Genomic DNA, 22,092 nt, shown 5'->3' with positions numbered 1-22,092 from the left:
CCCCATGTCTTTCTCTCTCTACCCCCTTTCTCCCTCTGCCCCCTCTCCCCCTCTCTCTCTCTCATTATCTCTCTCAATCTGCTCTCTGCTGATTTATGCCTACTCCAGTTAACTGGTTGATCAATGGATGTGCAGAGGGAGCGCTGTGTAGGTTGACTGCTCACCCGTTCCAGTTGCTTCTCCTCTCATGCCTGATTGTTGTGGCAAACTGTCCCTTTTTCTCTCCTCCTATGATGTGTGCGTGCGCCATGGTGTGCTCTATGGTAATGAGCTTATGTTGACCTCAATACGCGTGAAATACTGCAACTCTTCTGCTTCTGCTTTTTAAACTAATTCATATATAGGTCTACTGCTGAAATTGGTAGCCATGGAAGTTGTGTCATGCACGTTTATGCAAAGAATATCGCAGTGTGTGTTCGTGCGTGCCTGCGTGCCTGCGTGCGTGTTTTAAGAGATTTTGCAAAAGGGGGCACAGCCAGTGGCTATGGCTATTTGGGGAGAAACGTTTGGGAACCCCATATACAGTAGACACATGCAGTGACAGACACACCTACACACACACGCACACACACGCAAAACACAGGAAAACCGACGATCTAACCCTAACCCAAAATGTTGAAAAATGTCCTCTACTCTCCATTTGAATCCCCTGGCGCCCCTTGGTGGCTGTGGCCCACACTGTGAAAGCTACTATACAGAGTGACTGTAGTGCGAAATCTAAATAAGCTGAGTAAGCATGAGCTCTAGTCGATAAACAAGCATAAACAGAGTGCAGAACAAAGTAATACTTCAAAGAAACTTGGATGCCAGGTAAACAATGAACCTATAGCATCTGTCTAACTAACATGCTATCTAAATTACAGTCTTAACATGTACACACATGTACGTATGTCGTGTGAAGTAAGGCGTGCCTCTATGTTTACTCTGTTTGTTTAAAGTGCTGTAAACAAACATTAAAAGACTTGGCTGCCATGACGTAATTTACGAAAGCCAGACGTTGGAGGGGCTAGCGCCCATCACAAATCTAAGAAACAAAACCACGAGAACAAGTGACCAAGATACTTCTGCATAGTAATAAACTACTGTAGCATCAAGAAGGGATGCAAGGAGAGTGAAGTGCTAACGGGTGAGGTGGTGGAGTCTGAAGAGATGAGTCTTTAGACTATACGGCAGAAAATTCAGAGTCTGCAGTTCTGACTGCAATGGGGAGTTTATTCCACAGTTTGGGAGCTATAGGAGGAGGGAAAAGAGTCTAGGTAGGACATGTTGAGCGTTGTCCAGGGTGTTTTAGGGAAGGCTCAAACAGACTGTGTTATCGATCTACTGTAAATGAGCAGGAAGGGTTGTGTGTTTGGATCATGTCTTTAAGGTATGCCATGCCTTTTGTTTCCATTTAGGCCAACATCAGTGTTTTGTACTAGATGTAGCAAAGTAGCAACAGGAAGATAATGAATGAAGCGGAAAATGACAGCGACGTCAGTATGCGTATGCCGAGAGGCCAATAAGGAGGGAGTTGTAAAGCTTTGAGATGACTGAGGCCTGGATAAGGAGCTGGGCAGATTCCTGGAAGAGGAAGGGTCTGATCCTTCAGATGTTAATATAAAGTGTAAACCTACTGGACCGATTGACCGCTGCAATGTGTGCCTTGAAGGACAGCTGACTGTTCAAGACAACACTGACCCAGGCTCTTGGCACAGAGCCACCAGGGAGTTGTCGATAGGAATAGTGAGATCCTGGCAGGATTTACTTGGGAAGAAGTGAAACAAAGTTGTATCTGTGTTGACCTTGAGGGGTCTGCCAGGCATGCAGTGATCAGGGCCAACATTGGACTGTGAGAATCAAGGAGATCTTTTGGGGGGGGTGGGAGGTACTCCCCAAGCGGGGGGCCTCTTCAACCTGAGTGGCAGAGGGGGAGGAGAAAAACAGTCGAGTATTATCAGCATGAAAGTGATAGGAGAGCTTGTGAGCACAGACACTTGACAGAGCCAAGATATTTGGTGTGTATAGGGGAGAAAAGGAGGGGGCCAAGTACAGACCCCTGGTGGACCCCGGCCAGGAGGTATAGGTATGGGCCATGAAAGCAAACCTTTCCAAGGTATTGACATACAGTATGTCTGTATGTCAATAATGTTTCTATACTATTGCACAGTAAAAGCAACAGTATTGATTTAACTCTGAGCGTCAAAAATAAAAAAAAATAATGTTTTTTTTGTGGCTTTCGCCTTTATTTTATATTTTGTATGGAGACAGACAGTAGGCTGACAGGAAATGGGGAGAGAGATGGGGGTAAGACATGCAGTAAAGGCCGTCGGGATCGGGAGTCGGCACACTGCCAGACTGGATTACCAGCCAAGGTGCCTGGACAGCTGAGCCACGGCCCAGGCCGAGACCGTAAAAATTACAAAGTAAAATACACGCAGTGGATTTCACTGTGCGAATGCATGTGTGTCTTTACCGCATGTTGTTATTGGTGTTCTTATGCCTGTATACCCATCTACAGTACTGGTAGGTATGGGTTTGTTTTTGTCTGTCTGTGTGTGTATGTTTGGATGGATGTACTTCTATACAGGATGTGCATGTGTATACTGTATAGGGCAGGGGTTCTCAACCCGTGGGTCGCGACCCCTCGGGGGGGTCGCCAAATTATTTTAGGGGGTCCCCAAATTAATAAAAAAAAAAAAAAAAAAAGATTTATTTTTAAATTTTATTTTCACTTTTTTTCAAAAATAGCAGACCTACAAGCTCGTAGCGCGCCACTCGGTGGCGCGCTATGAGCTTGTAGATCTGCTATTTTTCAATAGCTAAATTATAACAATGCTTAAAACACCAAAAGGGGGGTCCCCGGCCAAAAACGTTGAGAACCCCTGGTATAGGGCATAGTAGTGGCAGCCATTTTCTGGTTCCATCGTTCCAGACCTCATTAATGTTTTCCATAGAGATTTCTAAAAAATATATATTTGAACCTTTAAGCCTAGAATCAAGCCCTCCAGGATCCTGGTGAATCATGACCGTAAAACTTTTGATTCTGTGAATTATTTTTAGGGAATATTTAATTTTATGATAACTATATTTAATAAATATCCTTTGTTTTCTTCTTTTCCCCCCACAGAATCAGATCTTTTTGGCCATGATTCACTAGGATCCTGGATGGTTTGGTTCTAGGCTTAAAATAATGTATATAAATATTTCTGAGGGCGCTAGCCCCTCCTATGCTATTTCTGAGGGCGCTAGCCCCTCCTATGCCCATCTTTCCAAGTTTGTGTAAACACAAACATTGAAGACAAAAGTGAGGACAGAAAAGTGAAGACGCAAATTGTGATTGGCCGGAATGATTTTGTGATGATTTGATTGGCTGAGCACGGAATATGATGTATGATGATAAGAGCGGCCCTCACTTCATACAGGTGTGATTTTTGGAAGTCTGTGTGTTGGTTCTGGTAGGTCTATTGGCCACGGAGGCAGAGCACCGCTGGGGAAGAATGAATAATGGATCAAAGAAAAATGGGACCTTCAGCGCAGTACTCTGCCTCTGACCTCAGAACGATTCAGTGAAGGGAGAAGAACGTAACCTGTTCCTATATATCCTGCTTTCTTTACCAAAATAAACCCTCTCCCCTGGTCCGATTTGATTCGGTTTCTTCTCTCCGCGGCTGCTCATGGGGAGAGACACAGTTACTGTATGTTTGGATAATACTGTCCTTCATCCTCATGTACACACTTTCACTTTGGCTGCCTGGCCTAATTCTGTGGCATAGTAAGGAAATGTATGTCGCGTTTTGCTCCTCATAGCAGCAGGGGCATGAACCTGTTCCATCTCCAGTGGGTGAGGGAGACATTGTTGCACAGCGAAACTTGACTGCGTGCACAATGTGCACATGCAGTGACGAGCTTGTGTGTAGTATGGGTGTGTGAAAGAGAGAGAGAGAGAGAGAGAGAGTATACCCCATTAGGAATTGAAAGTTCAAAGCATGTACCGTTTTAAGAATGTTAAGAATTCTGATGTGTATAGTTTTGGTGGAGTTGGGTGTGATGTGACTTTTTTCATCACTGCGTGTTGCGCGCAGGAGAGGAGAGACCTGTGAAATCTGACAGAGGGGGTGAGGCAGATTACATGATGGGTTCCCAGGCGAGTGGCTCGGCGTACAGGACGAGTGTGGTTAACCCGTGCACAGCATCACTATAGCAAACGCACGATGAAACGTGTACTCCTTCACACATTCCCACAAGCACTTACTGCAGACAGATGATGGAGGAACCCACACACAGATACAGCATGTGAAACATCAGATGTTGACGGTTTTTCACACACCCCCACAACACCCTGGCTCGTTAATGCTGGAGTTATGCGTAATTTCATCATGTGATGGTGTCACACAGTGAAAAGTATTTCCATAGCCGAAAATATTTTCACAGCACGGCACTGGCGCCCAATGAAGTATAAATCAGGCTTTAAATTCACATGCTGTAAGGCATTTGGCGTGATGTCCGCTTATTACAAGTGACTTTGAGGCTTGTTTTTCTGTGAAGTCACTTGTAAATATTGACAATTGCAGGTTAGGAGGAGATCTCCAGTCACAACTTGTGAGCTTGTATATCGGCTATTTTCAAATAGCCAATGATTTATATAGGTTTGCTCATGTGGACTATAATTGCTTTTTTTGGGCTTGTTGTGATATACCTGGTTGCTTGTTTCTCACAAAATCTGGCAACACTGTTTGGGTTTGGCGCGCAGGTATGCATAAAACAGTTTGAGAATCGAAAATCCCAAACCATTTTTTTCTGCAATGATATAATGAATGTCATATACTCTCATATATGTTGTGACGGTAGAACTTATTGTATACACTTGTACTTAATAGTGTGCACATAAATACTCCTTTATTGAATGAAAGTAAGAAGGAACATGTGTATGTGTTGCCTATACTGACTGGCAAGGGTGGATAAAAGTGGCAAGGGTGGATGAAAATGGTGATATTGGTTGTTCCTGTAGTGGCGAGGGTTTCATGATGCGTCTGTTCAGGTTCAGCGTTAAGTGAATATAGGCAGCGGCACAACCTGCTGGTTCATGTTTACATGTCAATTTACTGTGTCTTATTGTCTCCACCAGCCAAAGGCATGGGGAGAGTATGTTTTAATCTCAAGCACCATTGGCCCGGTCGATGCCAAACATGTGCACATACACTCCCTGGATGTCAACGACGAACCTCTGCCCCAAATATTCCACAATGGCCCATTATAGCACCACCATGAGGCCGATTTTTGCAAAACACATTTCTTTACATTACTCGTACATGTTTTATCCATACATCACCCACATCGGTATACACTATTACTATCACACCAGGAGAGAGACATAAGATCAAACATATCCTACAGCAGTTGTCAGCCCATCATAGCGTGATGGGAAGAGCACAGCTCCACATGTTCTTTTGGTTAATTGCGAAGACGGTTCGAATCCCACACACTGATATTTTCATTTATTTTTGATTTTCATCATTCTGTGTTTTATAAGTGCATGTTGTCACTGTTTCATACAAATTAGATTCCACAAAAAAAATCGGATGGATATTTAATGATCTTTATTGAAAAGAATAAGCGAAGGTAGCTCCTTCCTGAAACAACATCTGCTGAAAAGACGGCTTGGTGAACGCGCAGACACCAGATAACATGGCCACCACTAGAACTGGAACACCGGGTCATATACAGTACAGTAGTATCTGTGAATCAGATGCATGCCATTAGAGATTCTCTGTTTGGAATTGATGCCTGCATCAGGTTTAATTTATTGGAGCCCCGATTAAGTCAGATAACATCAAGGCTCCCCTTCCTCCCTTTGTCTTGTTGTTGTACTATTATCCAATACAAATGGCCAAGGTTCAAGGTTCTACTTTGTCAGTACGAATGCCAATCACAAAGTAAAAGGCATGTGAAAGAGTTAAGCCATTAAAACATAGTGTTTTAGAATGAGTGAGTAGGAAGTAGTTTTGACAAGTGTGTTTTCTGTCTTTTTGTTTCTTGTTCATTGTCCACTAGACCACTTCCTCTTGTGAGCTTCCTCCATAAACTTCCTTATTCAACAAAATCGAAGAACTGTGCTGTACGTTTTTCTTCAGACAAAGGAATGAGTGTTTTCACTTTGTGTATAAACAGAAAGAGATGGAGACAGAGGAGGGAGATCAGTGCCGGTAAGAGAGAACCTTTTTTTTCTTTCTGATACAGATAGCGAGACTATCATCTCTGTGTTTACATGTTGTCTCCGTATGTTAAGAGAGCTAGCCTGAATTTCGACCAGAGTGCTATGTGATGAGTCCAGAGATTATTATTCCTCCATGGGCTGCTGCACTCTTCTGCTAGGGAGCCCTCTATTAGATTGAATTAATGGAGAAAAATCTGAATTAAGCATGAGGGCATATTCCAGACCCAAAACTGATGCAATTTCAAAATGCTCTATGTTGTTATTGCTAATTATGAAGGTGTGTGTGTGTGTGTGTGTGTGTGTGTGTGTGTGTGTGTGGGGAGGGGGGGGGGGGGGGGGGAGTAACATTACATTTTGATTAAGTCCTCATAAGACAGACCTGAGACCTGCTCAGGGACTGAAGGACAGAGCAGGGCGAGCTGGAGGAAAGACAGTCAGCAGGGAAAAGGTTAATAATTATATCCAAAGCCAACAGGACCACATTGGAATTGGATGCAGTGGGACCTTGATTGTGTTGGGTAAAATGCCTCACCTAATTACATTTGGGTTTGGGTCAAACTCAGGTTCATAGACCTTATTGATCTCGTTGATTCCTGCCTCGTGACCCGTGTTGCATATACTTCCGCTCTAGCTGCTGTCGCAGAATCATGCATGTCTTTTATTTTTGTAACTAGAGTTTTGATTCTTTGACCTTTTCATGTTTTGTGACAATTAAATTGAACACTTGTAAGCTGTATAGTCCATGTATCTATCTACATGTAGATGAGAGAAACACACCTCTGTCTGAGATGCAGCTCATTATCTAGATGCAACACACATAATCTGTGGCCTTGGCCCGTACAAGGAAATACAGTATTTGGTCTTTAGCCGACTCTAGAGTGGTGGGACGGAGAGAAAAAGAAGGATGGACAGAACAGAGTGAGGAAGTGAAAATACAGTTTATGAGGAAGATAATTGATGAGATTTGGCAGTGTGAAAGGAACGCTGAGAATCCTGGATCTTAGGTCCAGTCCACCTCAATGACTTTGCCTTGATGAAACTGAATTGCTCGAGTGACACTTCTTCGTAATAGACAGGCTAAAGAGCTGGGGTTGTTTATGCAGCTAATACGATATAAACATTGATAAGATCTGAGCACCGACTGATAACGGCCATTGTTCAGTGTCATCAAACACTCTCCGCATCGATTACTTAGCCTTGCAATGACAGGTCAGTAATGGCCTCGCATTGACATTTGGTTCTGCATTTGTAATAGGGATGATGTTTATCACTGCATAGTGAGGAAAATGGAGAGGTGTTACTTTGCTAAAGGCCAGAAAAGCAAGAGAAAGCAACAGATAAGGATTGACAGAGGGAGATGGGGGAAATGGAGACAGAGACATAGGGAAGGACAGAGGGTAATGTTTGACTGTAGGGTGGGTTTGTACAGAACTGTGTTCACTGGAGAGAAGGGCTGTGAGCCCCTAGTGTGTCTGTTTCTACACATTAGAAACAGACACACTACATGGTCACAGCTCTCGTTCCATTTTCCTCCTAAGCATGTCAACAGAGAAGAGCTTTGCCGAGCTCAGAAGGGAAGGGGGGATAGATTCCATCATCTGAGTGGCAGACTGACAGGTTTGTTTGTTTTGGACCTTATTACTTGCGCAAGCAGAGCGCGCAAGTACTGCGATCGGCTGGGTATGTATGTCGGTGTACTCCACTGGCCAATAAGGTGATCGGCTGGGTATGTACAGTATGTCGTGTACTACTGTACTCCACTGGCCAATAAGGGACAACTGTTCTTGATGACGTAACTAAAGTACGTTTCACGGTTGGTATAATTTATGGTCAATAGGGGATATGTATGTATGTCGGGGTATGTGAGTCGGTGTCCTCCAACAGCCAATAAGGGACCACCATTTTTGGTGACCTAACTAAGGTGCATTTCAAGGTTGGTATAAGGTCAATAACGAGTCTAACGGATTTAGAATATAGCAGAGAGCTCTGGGACCAACAGTCGTACCCAGACAGCAAAGAGCTCTAGGACTCAGCGCAGCAGTCGTACCCAGACAGACAGCAGAGAGCTCTAGGCACACAAGTAGGTGTATGGCCTACTTGTGTGCAAGGCGCAAGTTGGCATCTCGAGAGAGTGCATTTCTAGTTAACGCTTTTATTGCTAAGTACGAACATATTCGTACTCATAGTGATATTATTGGGGGCTGCCCCCGTAGTGCCATATTATGGAGATATCTGTCTGCCTACCTGTATATTGGCATGCCCATATGGTCCTATTGGTTGGATCGGTGGTTATGAACAACTGGATATCCATATATGGACATATCGGTCGGATCAGTGGTTGTGGAGAACCACATATCCGAACACTGATATGACAAAATAGGGATGCCGGGTAACGATTAAAGTGGCATTACAGGGCAATACCGTACTGTATGCGTTTGTGGTTGTACAGTATGTCCCTGTAGAAATAAGCACAACTACTACTTGCTACTTCTTAATTTGGGGAAGTTGTAGAGTCAACCTGAACAGCTGTTTCATCAAAATGGTATACATGTTGTATAACAAAGGCTGTCATAGTATATTATGCAGTGAGTTGTAAGAACTAAACCCACACATGAAGCAACAATGAAGATCAAAGTCAATTCTAATGTGTTATTGTTATGTTCCAAATCCATGCCACGCTCCTCTGTGCATGTGCATAGTGTGACACTTACAGTGTGTATAAGAGGGAAACAAACAGCTCTTTTGCTACGTTACTCCATTTTCTCTTGTGACGAGATGAAAACGAGATGTGTTGTTCTACACTAGTATATTCACCCTGCCTGCATAGACATATGCACCTACACGAGAGGAAAGATATGCACCTACACGAGAGGAAAGCAGTGAACCATGATGTCATAGACATATGCACCTACACCAGAGGAAAGCAGTGAACCATGACGTCATAGACATATGCACCTACACGAGAGGAAAGCAGTGAACCATGACGTCATAGACATATGCACCTACACCAGAGGAAAGCAGTGAACCATGACGTCATAGACATATGCACCTACACGAGAGGAAAGCAGTGAACCATGACGTCATAGACATATGCACCTACACCAGAGGAAAGCAGTGAACCATGACGTCATAGACATATGCACCTACACCAGAGGAAAGCAGTGTACCATGACGTCATAGACATATGCACCTACATGAGAGGAAAGCAGTGAACCATGATGTCCGTACGTGGTGCACTCGATATGAGAGAATATTTAAATATGGGGATTCATTCTCCCAGTAGGAAGGACCTAATTAGTTTTCATCAAACACACTTGATTGTCTGCTTAAGCTGATCAGTTGTGTGACTGTCAGTGCACTCTCTTTGGCACTGATATGCACAGTGGGTGAGACGGCCGTCTCTGTGCATAATTACCCGTCTTGACAGATCTGGGATCAAATCTCACCAGAGCGTTCTCCCCTGCGCCCCCATCTGCTGCTTTAATGTTCATTGTACACTCTACGTGTGGGGAATTAGCATAATGACTAGATTTGGGCTAAAACATGAACAAATTGGCACAACACACACAAATACATACTGCCCACGATCACATTATATACAGAGTAGTTTGTTTTTAAAGCTGTGTTCAATTAAAAGACAAACAGCCCTGTATGCGTTTTTGGTGTGATTTTGTCTAACTATCTCTGTGGATGCCACAAGAATCTGCATAGCAGATGTGAATTAACTTGATTGCATCTAATTGGCCTTTAACTAATCAGATCTCTTGGCTGAGAACAAATAATACCCAGGGGAGATAAGGTTTCCAAATCATCACATAACTGTGGTTCACCAATCTTTGGCCATCATCAACTAACTCACTCACTCAAACATGTCTGAGATACCCTGGCAACCAATCAACATTAATATGAATGTTTTCCACTGGTGCTGATTTTACAAAATATACGGGGCGCTGAGTGAGGGGCACTCTTATCGTACATCATCCATCCAGTCATTGTCAATGGGAATATAATCTTTGTGTAGGTAAATAGCCGATTTGCTCGTCTACAGTACATATGACGTAAATTCTCCATTCATTGTCAATGTGAGTTGTGTAAGACGGAAATCTACACTATAGCTGCATATAGGCCCTCAAAAATAGTAAAATATAAATTCATAATAATATAAATTATATACAGTATATATATAAATATACAGTGTATAGGCCTATATATATATATATATATATATATATATATATATATATATATATATATATATTTTTTTTTTATACATGATATCAATGCCTCCGTGGTCTACTGGCAGTGTGCACACACACACACACACACACACACACACACACGCACAGACACTCTTCTAGATAGTGCTGCCTCCTATAGAGCGTCGCAGTCCCGCCCCCTACCATGGACCAGGAAATGAAACCCAATGCATTTTCCTCATAGACATTTCTTAAAGTATTTATTTAAAGGCGGTTACGCCGCGGCCAACTCGAGTCGTGACAACTCATGACAACACAAACAATATTTTGGACCAAACAAATAATTAGAAAGAAAACAAAAACGGCAGGTTACAACACTTTTTGTTGTTTTTCTTCTTTGTAATTATTTGTTTGGTCCAAAATATTGTTTGTGTTGTCATGAGTTGTCACGACTCGAGTTGGCTTTGTCCGCGGCGTAACCGTCTTAAATAAATACTTTAAGAAATGTCTATGGGAAAAATGCATTGGGTTTCATTTCCTGGTCCAGGGTAGGAGGCGGGACTGCGACGCTCTATAGAGGCATGCCATGCAAATACAATAAAATATAGGCCACTGTAGCTCTTCTCACAACATTGACGACACAGGTCGGTTCTTTATAAACGGGCATTTATTGGGCATTCTTCTCATCCCTCTGCTGTTCCATGCCGTGAGAACTATGTTCACACAAAAATAATAAACACATAAAAACAAATTACGTCGCAATACATAATATTGATCAAACAAAGAAATACAAAACATGTAGAAATGCACGATGCGCAGGTGAACGTGTCCGTCAAAACACCACAACACAACAAAGATAACTCTCAAATAATAATACCTCGTTGGCCGCTTGTTGTGTAAAGAGGTTCTTGATGCTTCTTGAGTTTCATACAGTCCTTTGAATGTCCTTTTGACCGTCTGTCTTTGACTTTAGACGTGTTTCTAATAACTTTAAACAGTTCAAACACACTACTCTGCTGCGAGTGTGCTTCCTTGTGCAGACCAGAGTCTGAATGAGTGAGAGAAATGTTTGTACCACCTGTGTGCAATGCCAGGCAATCATGCATCAATCAGTCAATCAATCATGGTCCAGTGTTGCTACTGACAGACAGGGAACTTGGTTCTGCCTCAGAAAGTTATCATCACCTCATATGAAATCAATTATGAACCACATATTTATTATTGTATCATGACATTATTATGAATTATGCTTTATGAACTTATGACCATGAATTGTTGTATTTTAGCTATTTTAGTCTTTTTAAAGTAAGCATTTTAAATAGCAGCACTTACAGCCACCTTATGGTTAAGATGTTTTCACGGTTTCCATTCGTGTAGTTTGTTGTTGTTTTCTGTTTGTCTGATACGTTTAGTTTTTTGTATTTGGCACCCCCTCGAAAACAAGATGGTACATCTCAAGAAAAACATGCACAGTTGATGGCAAACATTGAGACAGCACAAAATGGGTGTTTTACAATGGGATTTGATGGGAGGGGAAGACCTACAGTAATAGAAAGGGGTAATCGATTTCATCTTTACACTCTGAGTAAAATTAACACAATATTTTAGTGTATTTTAGTGTGGTCTCATGAAAGGTGATAAAACGGGTGAGTCACAGTCGGGTCACATGGCTCGATGTTATTTATTGTCAGCTTATTTAAAGACTCCCCGGTGAAGGAACAGAGAGCCTATGATAGGGGATTTGTAAGGTGTTGCTGAGAAGCTACATGGCCATGCATGGGTCTCTCTCTACACAGTCAGTGAACACAAGGATTGTAGCACATTTGTGATATGTATGTATGTGCTGGAGAGACAGAAGAGATAATTGTTTTGTTAGCAATCGATTCAAGGCTGAGTTTGACTTGAAACACATTTGTGTGTTTGGCATGCAAATTTGACCTAATATGATTCGTATAATCCCCACCAGAGGATATCATATTTCCGTGTGTGTGCGTGTGTGCGTGCGTGCGTGCGTGCGTGCCATAGGCGCCTTGCTTAGGGTGTGAGAAGGGGCTGGAAATAGTAAGGTTAAAAAGAATCATATAAGGACTTATAAGTAACTTATTAATTAATGCTTGTTAATAGTATTAAATAATGCTATTATAAATAATTATAGTCTTTATTAACACATAAGGTTAATAAGCATCTTATTAACCGTTAATTAATTAATAGGATGTTCGTTTGAAGTGCTACCAATTTAAATTGCAAATATAAATGAGTTAATTTGACCTTTTAGTTACACCTAACTATAGAATGTAAATTTTAATTGAAATATGTCCACTAGAATCATTTAAACATGGGTTGTTTTTTGGTTGGGTTATGTTCTCAGCTAGAATGAACTAAAACCTGGTGCACATGGAAGCAAACCCACATCCATGTTTTCAGGCAAATCAGCATTTGGTTAATATAGGTCCGCACCAGAGTTCAAATTAGCTTAAATTCTAACTAGTCCATATACTATAGTAATCACACTATTCGACTAAATGTTCCAGGGTTTGATTTGATTAAGGCAGAAGGTCCCAGAAGTTCCCCAACACATGCAGCAAATCACAGAAATGTAGAATTAGCCCTTCACTAAGTCCCTCCCCAACCCATCCTTGTCCAATAGGCACGTTAGCAGCGAAGAAAGCTTGACCTGCATAGCAACCGTTTTAGTAAACTATTTGGATTGGCATTGGACAATCGCTTTTTGGGGTGGGATTTAGTGAAGGGCTAATTGCCAAATGACCATGCTCGTATTTGAAAATAACATTATGGGTGATTTGATCAGGAAATCCCTTGAATGTAAAAGTTTAATTAGTTGCAATTGAAGAGACTGTCCTACCTGTTGTCTCCTTCAATTGGGTGAGGCTTTGGTTTCTCAAAACGGACTCTGTGATGCTCATTTTAATGACCAAGAGTTTTGGCTTCCTGTTTTAAAGGTCTTAGTAAATGAAAAAAGAGGGGGAAAAAACTGTCTGTCGTCTGTGTGGTGTTTGCGTGCGAGCCATTCCAAATGTCACTGTGAATCAAGCTCCACTGCAGTGCTCTGTACGCCAAGTCAAGCTGTCTCTTCTCATCGTTGTCTGCGTGGCCATGTCTGCTTATTATAAACGACTTTGGGCTTGTTTTTCTGTAAAGTCGGTTGTAGATATTGGTAGTTGCGGATTGTGGCTTTTTGGGCTTGTTTTTAAAGTGTAGGCCTACTTGCTTATTCGGGCACTGGTTCTCAAATATTTTCATGTCAAGAACCCCCAAATGAATATGTAGGCCTATTTGTCCGCATAACCCCCATCTGAAAATACTTTATTTCAAAATAGCTGATCCACAAGCTCACAACGGGACGCGTTGTGAGCTTGCAGATCGGCTAGCCAATGTGCTCATGTGCAGTGGTGGAAAGTAACTAAGTACATTTACTTACTTTGATTATCATCATTAACCACTTCAGTCCTATATACATTTTATAGATTTGAAAATAGCCGATCTACAAGCTCACAGCTTGTAGATCTGCTATTTTCAACTTGAAATGAGACATTCTACATAAAGAGTATATTCTACTTTTGTACTTTTACTCAAGTACATTTTTAATTCAGTACTTTTACTTGTAACAGAGTAATATTGTAGAATTGATACTAAGTACCAAATATGAGTACTTTTTCCACTACTATGTGGCCTTGTGGGCTTGTTTTCATAGACCTGGTTGATTATTTCTCTCACAAAATCTGGCAACAATGGTTATTGTCCGTGTCCTCTGAGGTGGACTATACTACAAGACACATTTTTACTCTTTTTTTGTTCTTTTTCTTATGCTTGCAGAACGGAACTAACAAAGCAGTTTTCAGTTCCTGTTGTGCAACCATTAGTGATACAGCACTGCAGTGACACAATAGACAACTTACTACTACATAGTGCTTCTCTTTTACAAGAATAATAAAGCAACATGTTAGTGTTTTTATCATCTTTGGGATCAATTATGAAAGGAATAACTAGCATTCTCCGATATTAAAACTAGATGCAGGGGAGTATAGAAATCATTGTCACTTTGGTATTACAGTGCATATGTGTGGGGTTCCACATGTCAAAATGACATACAGTATGACACAAAAGATGTTATGCCAAAGAGAATATCATTCGGCTGTGGGGGGTGCTTAATGTCTTATTTAACATATACTTGTTTGGTTTCTCTCAATAAATCATGATATCCTATTTTTTGTATTTTAATTTTTTTCAAACCATTTGTTAATTAATGTAATAATTAGGCCAGTCTCTTAAATCGAATCATGCAAAAAAGGCCTACTGATTTATACGATGTGTGCAGTAGATAGTTTCTGCCATTATTGTCTACTCAAAAGACTTGCGCACCAACATCAAACAGGTTAAGGTTAACTACAGTAATTGGTAATTGTAGTAATTATCTACAGTAATTGGTAATTAATTAATTGGTAATGAGTAATTGGTAATTACTTTTTAATTACTTTCAAACTCTGGTCATAAAGAGAGAAAAATGTAGTGGTCAGATAATGTAGAAAAATCAATGGGCTGTGGTTCTTTTTCCAGCATTAACAATGTACTGGCTTTTTTGCCAAAAGAGATGAGACCTAGATTTATTTTTGAGAGTGCTGGCTGATGATTTTGTTGATTCAACTTGCAGTATATTCTATATGTTTATTTTATAATGGACATTGCATTTTCCTCTTTCTCCTGACAGGGTTCCAGCCCTCCCTGTGAAGAACCTTACAGGGTCTGGACCAGTTCACCCAGCACTAGCAGGTCAGCAAACATCAGCATTCTGCATCCCATGCCATGTTCATGTGCAGCTAAGCATATTAGTAGTAGTATTGTTGTTGTTGTTGTTTTTGTTAAAAGGATCCCTGGCTAATAAAGCAAATTAATACATTATAATTGCCCTCTATAATTAAAATCTAAAAATTAAAATACCTTAAATGGTTTTATTTAATTTAGAAATAGTTCATTTTTCACTCAATTGGGACCTCTACCGTCGGCGTCGCAAGTTGATGATGTCATTTGTCCATGTGTGGTCCAGCCCTACGGATTGCCCGTGCTAATGAAAAGTATTACAATATTGCTTCGGTGCACGTATTAACCTTAGTAAGTAGCCTATTAAGTTGTTTTTCATTAGGATATGTACATTCCATAGGGCTGGACCACACATGGGCATGTAACATCATCAACTTCATCATCAAATTTAAGGTGTTTTTATTTTTTGTTATAGAGAACAATTAAAATATATGAAGGCATATTTGAATCCTTGAAAAGTAGTGCACTAGTAGAGCTCCAGTGAAGTATGAACCCAGTGGAATATTGTTACTGTCCCATAACAATTGCTGTGTGTGTGTGTGTGTGTGTGTGTGTGTGTGTGTGTGTGTGTGTGTGTGTGTGTGTGTGTGTGTGTGTGTGTGTGTGTGTGTGTGTGTGTGTGTGTGTGTGCGTGTGTGCGTGTGTGTAAGGTATGACAGGCATCTTGATGTGTGCAGCGGGTTTGCCTGTGTGTCTGACCCGTGCCCCTAAGCCCATCTTGCACCCGCCTCCCATCAACAAGAGTGACATGAAGCCAGTACCAGGTGTGAATGGCAACCGCCGCAAAACCAAGAAGAAGCACCTCCGGAGAGGTACAGTATAGCTCGGAGGGTTTCTGGGTTGGGATGTGGGAATGAAGGAGAGAGAAGTATGTCGGAGCCAAATCCAGGCCAAACAGTTTGAAGAAGAGGGAAGAGGTGGTGTCAGGTGTTGGAAACTGCTTGACTGTTGTCTTAAATGCCCCAGGCTCCTCAGCTGTACTTCACAATTTTGAAAATAGATAGAAAGAAAGAAAGAAAGAAAGAAAGAAAGAAAGAAAGATTAGTCAGTCAGGTCAGTCAGTCAGTCAGTAGGGGGTAGAATAAAAAAGAAAAAGAGTAGAGAGAAGTCTACTCAGTGGCCAGAGGAACAAATCAATATATGGAGGCCTCCATGGTGTGCCTGTTTAGAACCTACAGTGTTTATACTTTTATATCTATTGCTCTCCCTAATGGCAGTGTTTGTTGAAGTATATATAAAGGTCCATAAAAGTGTTCAAGCTGAACCGGCTAACCCTGACCCAAAAAGCACCACCCTGACTGTATACCCAACACGAACATACCGTAAAATATATAACAACCACTAACATTGAATTATTGGGTACATGTTCCTTCAACACATTCACATGGATTTCACATTCTTCAGCGGACATTGACAGAGGTGTCTCACAAGGAAGCGTAATTAAATGGTGAAGCTGGTGGTGTGATGGACGGATTGTGTGGCTGAAGATGTGTCTCTCTCCGGGCTTAAATAAGTCCAGGTTGATGGATGCTGTGGAAACCACTACTGTATGTGTCTCCCAGGGGACTCGTTGTCCTGATTGATCAACGAGGCTGTAGTCCACTGTGCCTCAACGAGGCTGTAGTCCACTGTGCCTTCCCACAGCTTGTCCTCCGATTCAGTCAACCCTGCATGGGCTCTCTTTCTCCCCGCGAGCTTGACGCTATATTGTACTGTAGACACGCAGACTTATGAGGCAAGCACTGTGGCAGCGATGACACTGTGTGTGTGTGTGTGTGTGTGTGTGTGTGTGTGTGTGTGTGTGTGTGTGTGTGTGTGTGTGTGTGTGTGTGTGTGTGTGTGTGTGTGTGTGTGTGTGTGTGTGTGTGTGTGTGTGTGTGTGTGTGTGGACTGATCAATGGAGGAGGCAGCAGCCAAATGTGTGTGCACTCTGCAGCAGCACAGAGAGAGGAATTACAGTGAAGAGAGAGAGAGAGAGAGAGAGAGAGAGAGATATAGGTTGTAAATATAGAGAATGACCAATTGGGGGGTGGGGGGGGCAGAGAAAGGAAGAAAAGGAGGAGAACGAAGAAAAAGAGAGCGCACACACAGTATGACAAATCTTGTGTTCTGCTTACTGTAATCGAGAGGACAGAATTAGGGTTATTGTGTTGTGCGTGCTGGCAAGGCACCAGGCCTTTGATCCAGCTAATGATGTCATCAAGAGCAACAGTGGAAAATGCGAAATACGTGTTTGTTTGTGTGCGTGCGTGCGTGCGTGCGTGCGTGCGTGCGTGCGTGCGCGCGTGCGCGCGTGCGTGCGTGCGCGCGCGCGTCTCTCTCTCCATCATTTAATCAAGTACCTTTCTGTCCATTACTTCAATCTACCTTTTCATGCACCTATGCCCACTCTTCCCCCTTTGCTTCATTACACTGACATTTTCATTACACACACATTTATTTTCTCTGGTTTCGCGCTCTCCCTGTCCTCTCTACTATGCATGCCACGTTTATTCTGTCACTGTAGTTGAAACAAACAAACAAAAGCACTCGTGTGTTGGGGGAGAGGCCGTACGCCCATCCAGCGGTATTAGGTGTGTGTGTGTGTGTGTGTGTGTGTGTGTGTGTGTGTGTGTGTGTGTGTGTGTGTGTGTGTGTGTGTGTGTGTGTGTGTGTGTGTGTGTGTGTGTGTGTGTGTGTGTGTGTGTGTGTGTGTGTGTGTGTGTGTGTGTGCGTGCGTGCTCTCACTCATGCTAGCCTGGCTGCACACAGGGATTACAGGACCGCAGGGGGACAGCTTATTATGTGTCAGTCAGTTTGAAGGTGACCTTTCCAACATTACACTCTCACATGCTGTACTGATAGACAGAGAGAAAGTGAGAGAGAGAGAGAGAGAGAGAGAGAGAGAGAGAGAGAGAGAGAGAGAGAGACACTAATGCTAACATGCATACTCATTAACAAACAAATGTGTTACCACCACATAGGCTACACACAAAACGCAACACACTTAGGGCTGTAGTTATGTCGTGGCCTCATGGGTATTTAAATGGCTATAGACGGGGTTCAATGATACAGTGGAATTAATGGTGTTTCTTCTTTATAGTCAATGTTCAGACAGTGCAGCTTAACCACATTCAATTTACCCTCAGTGTACGTGTGCGTCTGTCTTTGTCTGTCTGCGTCCGTGTGTGTGTGTGTGTGTGTGTGTGTGTGTGTGTGTGTGTGTGTGTGTGTGTGTGTGTGTGTGTGTGTGTGTGTGTGTGTGTGTGTGTGTGTGTGTGTGTGTGTGTGTGTGTGTGTGTGTGTGTGTGTGTGTGTGTGTGTGTGTGCTCGTGTGCATGTGTTGAGCCCTTTTGTGGTCATGATGTCAGCTATCTAATGTTGCGTTTCATTACTATAGGGAAAAACCCAGAGGATGTGGTGAGGAGATACACAGAGAAAATTAAAGTAGCCCCAGATGAGGTAAGAAAAGACACACACACACACACACACACACACACACACACACACACACACACACACACAGTCACACACACACATTGCCTGTTTTCATTGCAGCTCAAAAGGCTTCAGAACACACGAAGAACCCCCCAGACCACAGAAAATCCACTGAAAGTTCAAAGTTCAGGTTGTGTGGGTGTAATTGAGGTCATAAAACCTAAAATAAAAAATAAAAATAAAAGAAAATTAATGTCAGAAATTTTAGATCTGAAGGCTTCCTTGCCATGCCAGTGCATATATGTCAGAGCTAAAAAAAAAACCCTCTTGCTTGAACAGCAACCACAAGTCAACCATTTTACATAAAACAAAATAGAAAATGACCATGAAGCAATTAGCCTTAGGTGTTGTGAAAGGCATTGGAATATTGACCAAGAGGAATATGCAGTACACACATACTGTACCAAGAGGTGTTGTCTTGTCACTCAACCAATCATGTGATGAGAAGAGCCATCTCGTCACAACTTAAAACAATCTTCAACATCGGCCACAACATCGGAAAACACAACAGTCTACAGACCTATATATTAACAGCAGCCTTCAGTTCCATAGCAATAAACAATGTCAATGAACATGATTCATTGCCACCCAGCCTTTGGGCCCCAATCAATAGAGCAAAAGCTTGAATCAAATTAGTGTAAACATAGCACAGTCAATAACAGACAGCAGCTACACACAAAGAAACAGGGGTGATACCTTTAGCCAAGTTTAGCCTTCTACATTGTGTGGGCTTTTGCCCGGGTCGGATTTGAAAGCCAAAATGATTTGCCATTTACTCCACCATTGGGCCTCAATACAACAGCAGAAGAAAGCAAACACCTGAAGCCAAACACTGTTCAGACAGTGACAGGTAGCAGCACACAGAAGAACAGAGCCTACCTTTAGTACTTCTTACTTTATTGGGTCTCCCTAGCAGCTCTCTGTTAAACAGAAAGTCTTCAGGAGAGAGAACTCACACAGGATTAAAGTAATTGGAACCTAAATTGTAATTGTTTGCCTAAGTTATTATTACTTTAATTAGTTAGTGCAACCTGAATTGATTCAAGGAACGGCCAAAGCTTTTACATGTTTAGTGGCAAGAAATAATGATGCACTATAGTACTCTTTATTATCGACCCCACGCCCATACCACACTGGCCGATCTCAACTCAACCATAACAATGGTTACACCCAATATGTGCAGTGCCTATTGACCGATTCCGTAACGGGTCTCACGTATTTCCTGTAGGCGGAGACGACACATCTGCGGTTTCCCCGCACCAAGCTACTACAGTGACTGATGTTAGTCTGCCTCAAACGTTACTCTTTTACCTGCTTTTTACTAACACTAACATTACAAAAATGCCCAGAACATCAGGATGAACCTGTGTAGCTTATGGCTGCTCCAACAGTAGTGGCAACATTAAAAAAAAAAAAAAAACGGAATGTCAAAATATCTACCACGGTGGCTGAGACCAGAGCCATTGAGTATGGTTGAGACAAAGCAGTGAAAGGTCCTGAAAGATACATAACGTCAGTCTTACCCAATACCCAATCTTTCTTTTTTAGGAACACAAGGCTGCTGTACTTTATACCTCATACTAAGCATTAAAGTATGAGGTATAAAGTACAGCAGCCAGCAGATTCGACACATGCGTTCCACACCCCCACAGGGAGTGCAGTGCCCGGTGTCGAGTCGGTCGGACCACGGTTGTCCAAAACCCAGCCGAGGGTCCATATATGGAGCTGGCTTGTTCTGACATCACAACACTCCATATTTGGGAATTCCTGACACAGAACTCCATATATAGGAATAAAGGGACAATACACAGAGAGACACATACACAAATCTCCATAGGGGCATAAAAGGGACACAGATGGGTGGAACGGTTATTTCCGGTTGTCCATCCCAAGTCTCAGTCTGTACAGTCTGTTCTGATATCACAAGCATCTTTATACACTGCGTGCGTGTGCGTGACGAATATGATATGAAAATCACCAGCGAGTATATCTCACTTCATATAGTTGATGCCGTATGCATACAGGTTATTGTCCTTATAGTTCAGATTTTTAACTGTATTAATTGATTGCCCGAGTCCCGTGGTGGGAGTTCTGCTCTGGTTTTGATCAATATTAAGTAGTTCCGGTCATTTTTTGGGGGGCACAGGGGGCCACGCAGTAAAAGTAAATTAATCCACAAAACTAACGTCATTTGTATTGTTGACCTATTTCTAAAATATTAGCGCAACTTTCGTTCAACTTTGACCCCTATCACATGGAACTATTTTTTGGGCGTAGTGATATGGACACAAAAAACATAGTTCGGTGTGATAGAGGGGTAAAGAATTAATGAAAGTTGCACTAATATTTTAGAAATAGGTCAACAATACAAATGACGTTAGTTTTGTGGATTAATTTACTTTTACTGCGTGGCCCCCTGTGCCCCCCAAAAGATTACTGGAACTACTTAATATTTCACCAAAACCAGAGCAGAATTAATACAGTTGCAACCACTATATTAATGGCAAGTATTTCATACAGCTTAAGTTAAAAAATCTGAACTATCCCTTTAATGGACCTTGTTCTGAATACAAATGGTGCCGCTTTATTACCATGTAAGATTTGCGTTCTGTGTTAATGTACAGTACCAATTATATTTTCATGGTTAATTAATCGCATGGAAAACAAATACGTAAAGATGCTTTGTTATCATATCTTTGTCTCTGCCAGGACTGTACCATCTGCATGGAAAGGCTGGTTATGTCATCAGGCTATGAAGGTGTCCTGCAGCACAAAGGCATCAAGCCAGAGCTGGTGGGCAAGCTTGGCAAGTGTGGTCACATGTACCATCTGCTGTGCCTGGTCGCCATGTACAACAATGGCAATAAGGTAAGCTTTTGGCAATAAGCTTTTGAGCCAGACATTGTTATCGTGTCATTACATTACAAGACTTGCCGTTTGATTGGAGTAGTTGGCACTGGCCTCTCCTCGCTCTGAGTGATGTTGTAATATTGATCAGGTCCAAATCTCAGCATTTCCTGTAAAAGTGTAACCGTATGAAACAGGATACCAGCCATGGGCAACTATAAACGTTAACATCCACCTATATTTAAAACTTGATGGGAACACATTAAGGGAGAGTCCAATTTTGACTTAACAACAACAACAAAAAACAACACAGTAACAAAATGTGATTAAAAAGGTCCAGATTGCTGCACACTCCATTTGGATACAGACATTGCTTCCATAGCCAAATATGTTACTCACATATCCTTTTGATGCATGAATTATGATAACCTAAGTCAGGAATGTTTTTATTTGTCTTTAGACAAGAAAAATAATCAGTAGGGTTTCCTACTAGGAATGGATTCCTGAGCTGCATGTTTACATTTTGTCAGCCACCTTGGA

The 22,092-nt window shown here is 41.9% G+C and overlaps 1 protein-coding gene across 2 annotated transcripts in view; it reads left to right on the top strand.

The window, feature by feature from the left end:
- The window catches only part of dtx1 (deltex 1, E3 ubiquitin ligase), a 70,484-nt gene that overhangs the window by 38,252 nt on the left and 10,140 nt on the right, over positions 1–22,092 (top strand). For both annotated transcript variants that reach the window (XM_079515238.1, XM_079515237.1), the window contains exons 4-7: positions 15,119–15,180; positions 15,879–16,040; positions 18,608–18,669; positions 21,415–21,573. In XM_079515238.1, the coding sequence (XP_079371364.1) occupies positions 15,119–15,180; positions 15,879–16,040; positions 18,608–18,669; positions 21,415–21,573 (445 nt within the window). The remainder of the gene's footprint in view (positions 1–15,118; positions 15,181–15,878; positions 16,041–18,607; positions 18,670–21,414; positions 21,574–22,092) is intronic.

The sequence above is a fragment of the Electrona antarctica genome, assembly GCF_951216825.1.
Source record: "Electrona antarctica genome assembly, chromosome: 12".
Classification (NCBI taxonomy): Eukaryota; Metazoa; Chordata; class Actinopteri; order Myctophiformes; family Myctophidae; genus Electrona; species Electrona antarctica.
The sequence above is the reverse complement of the archived record's forward strand: the minus strand, read 5'-3'. Positions and strand labels throughout refer to the sequence as shown.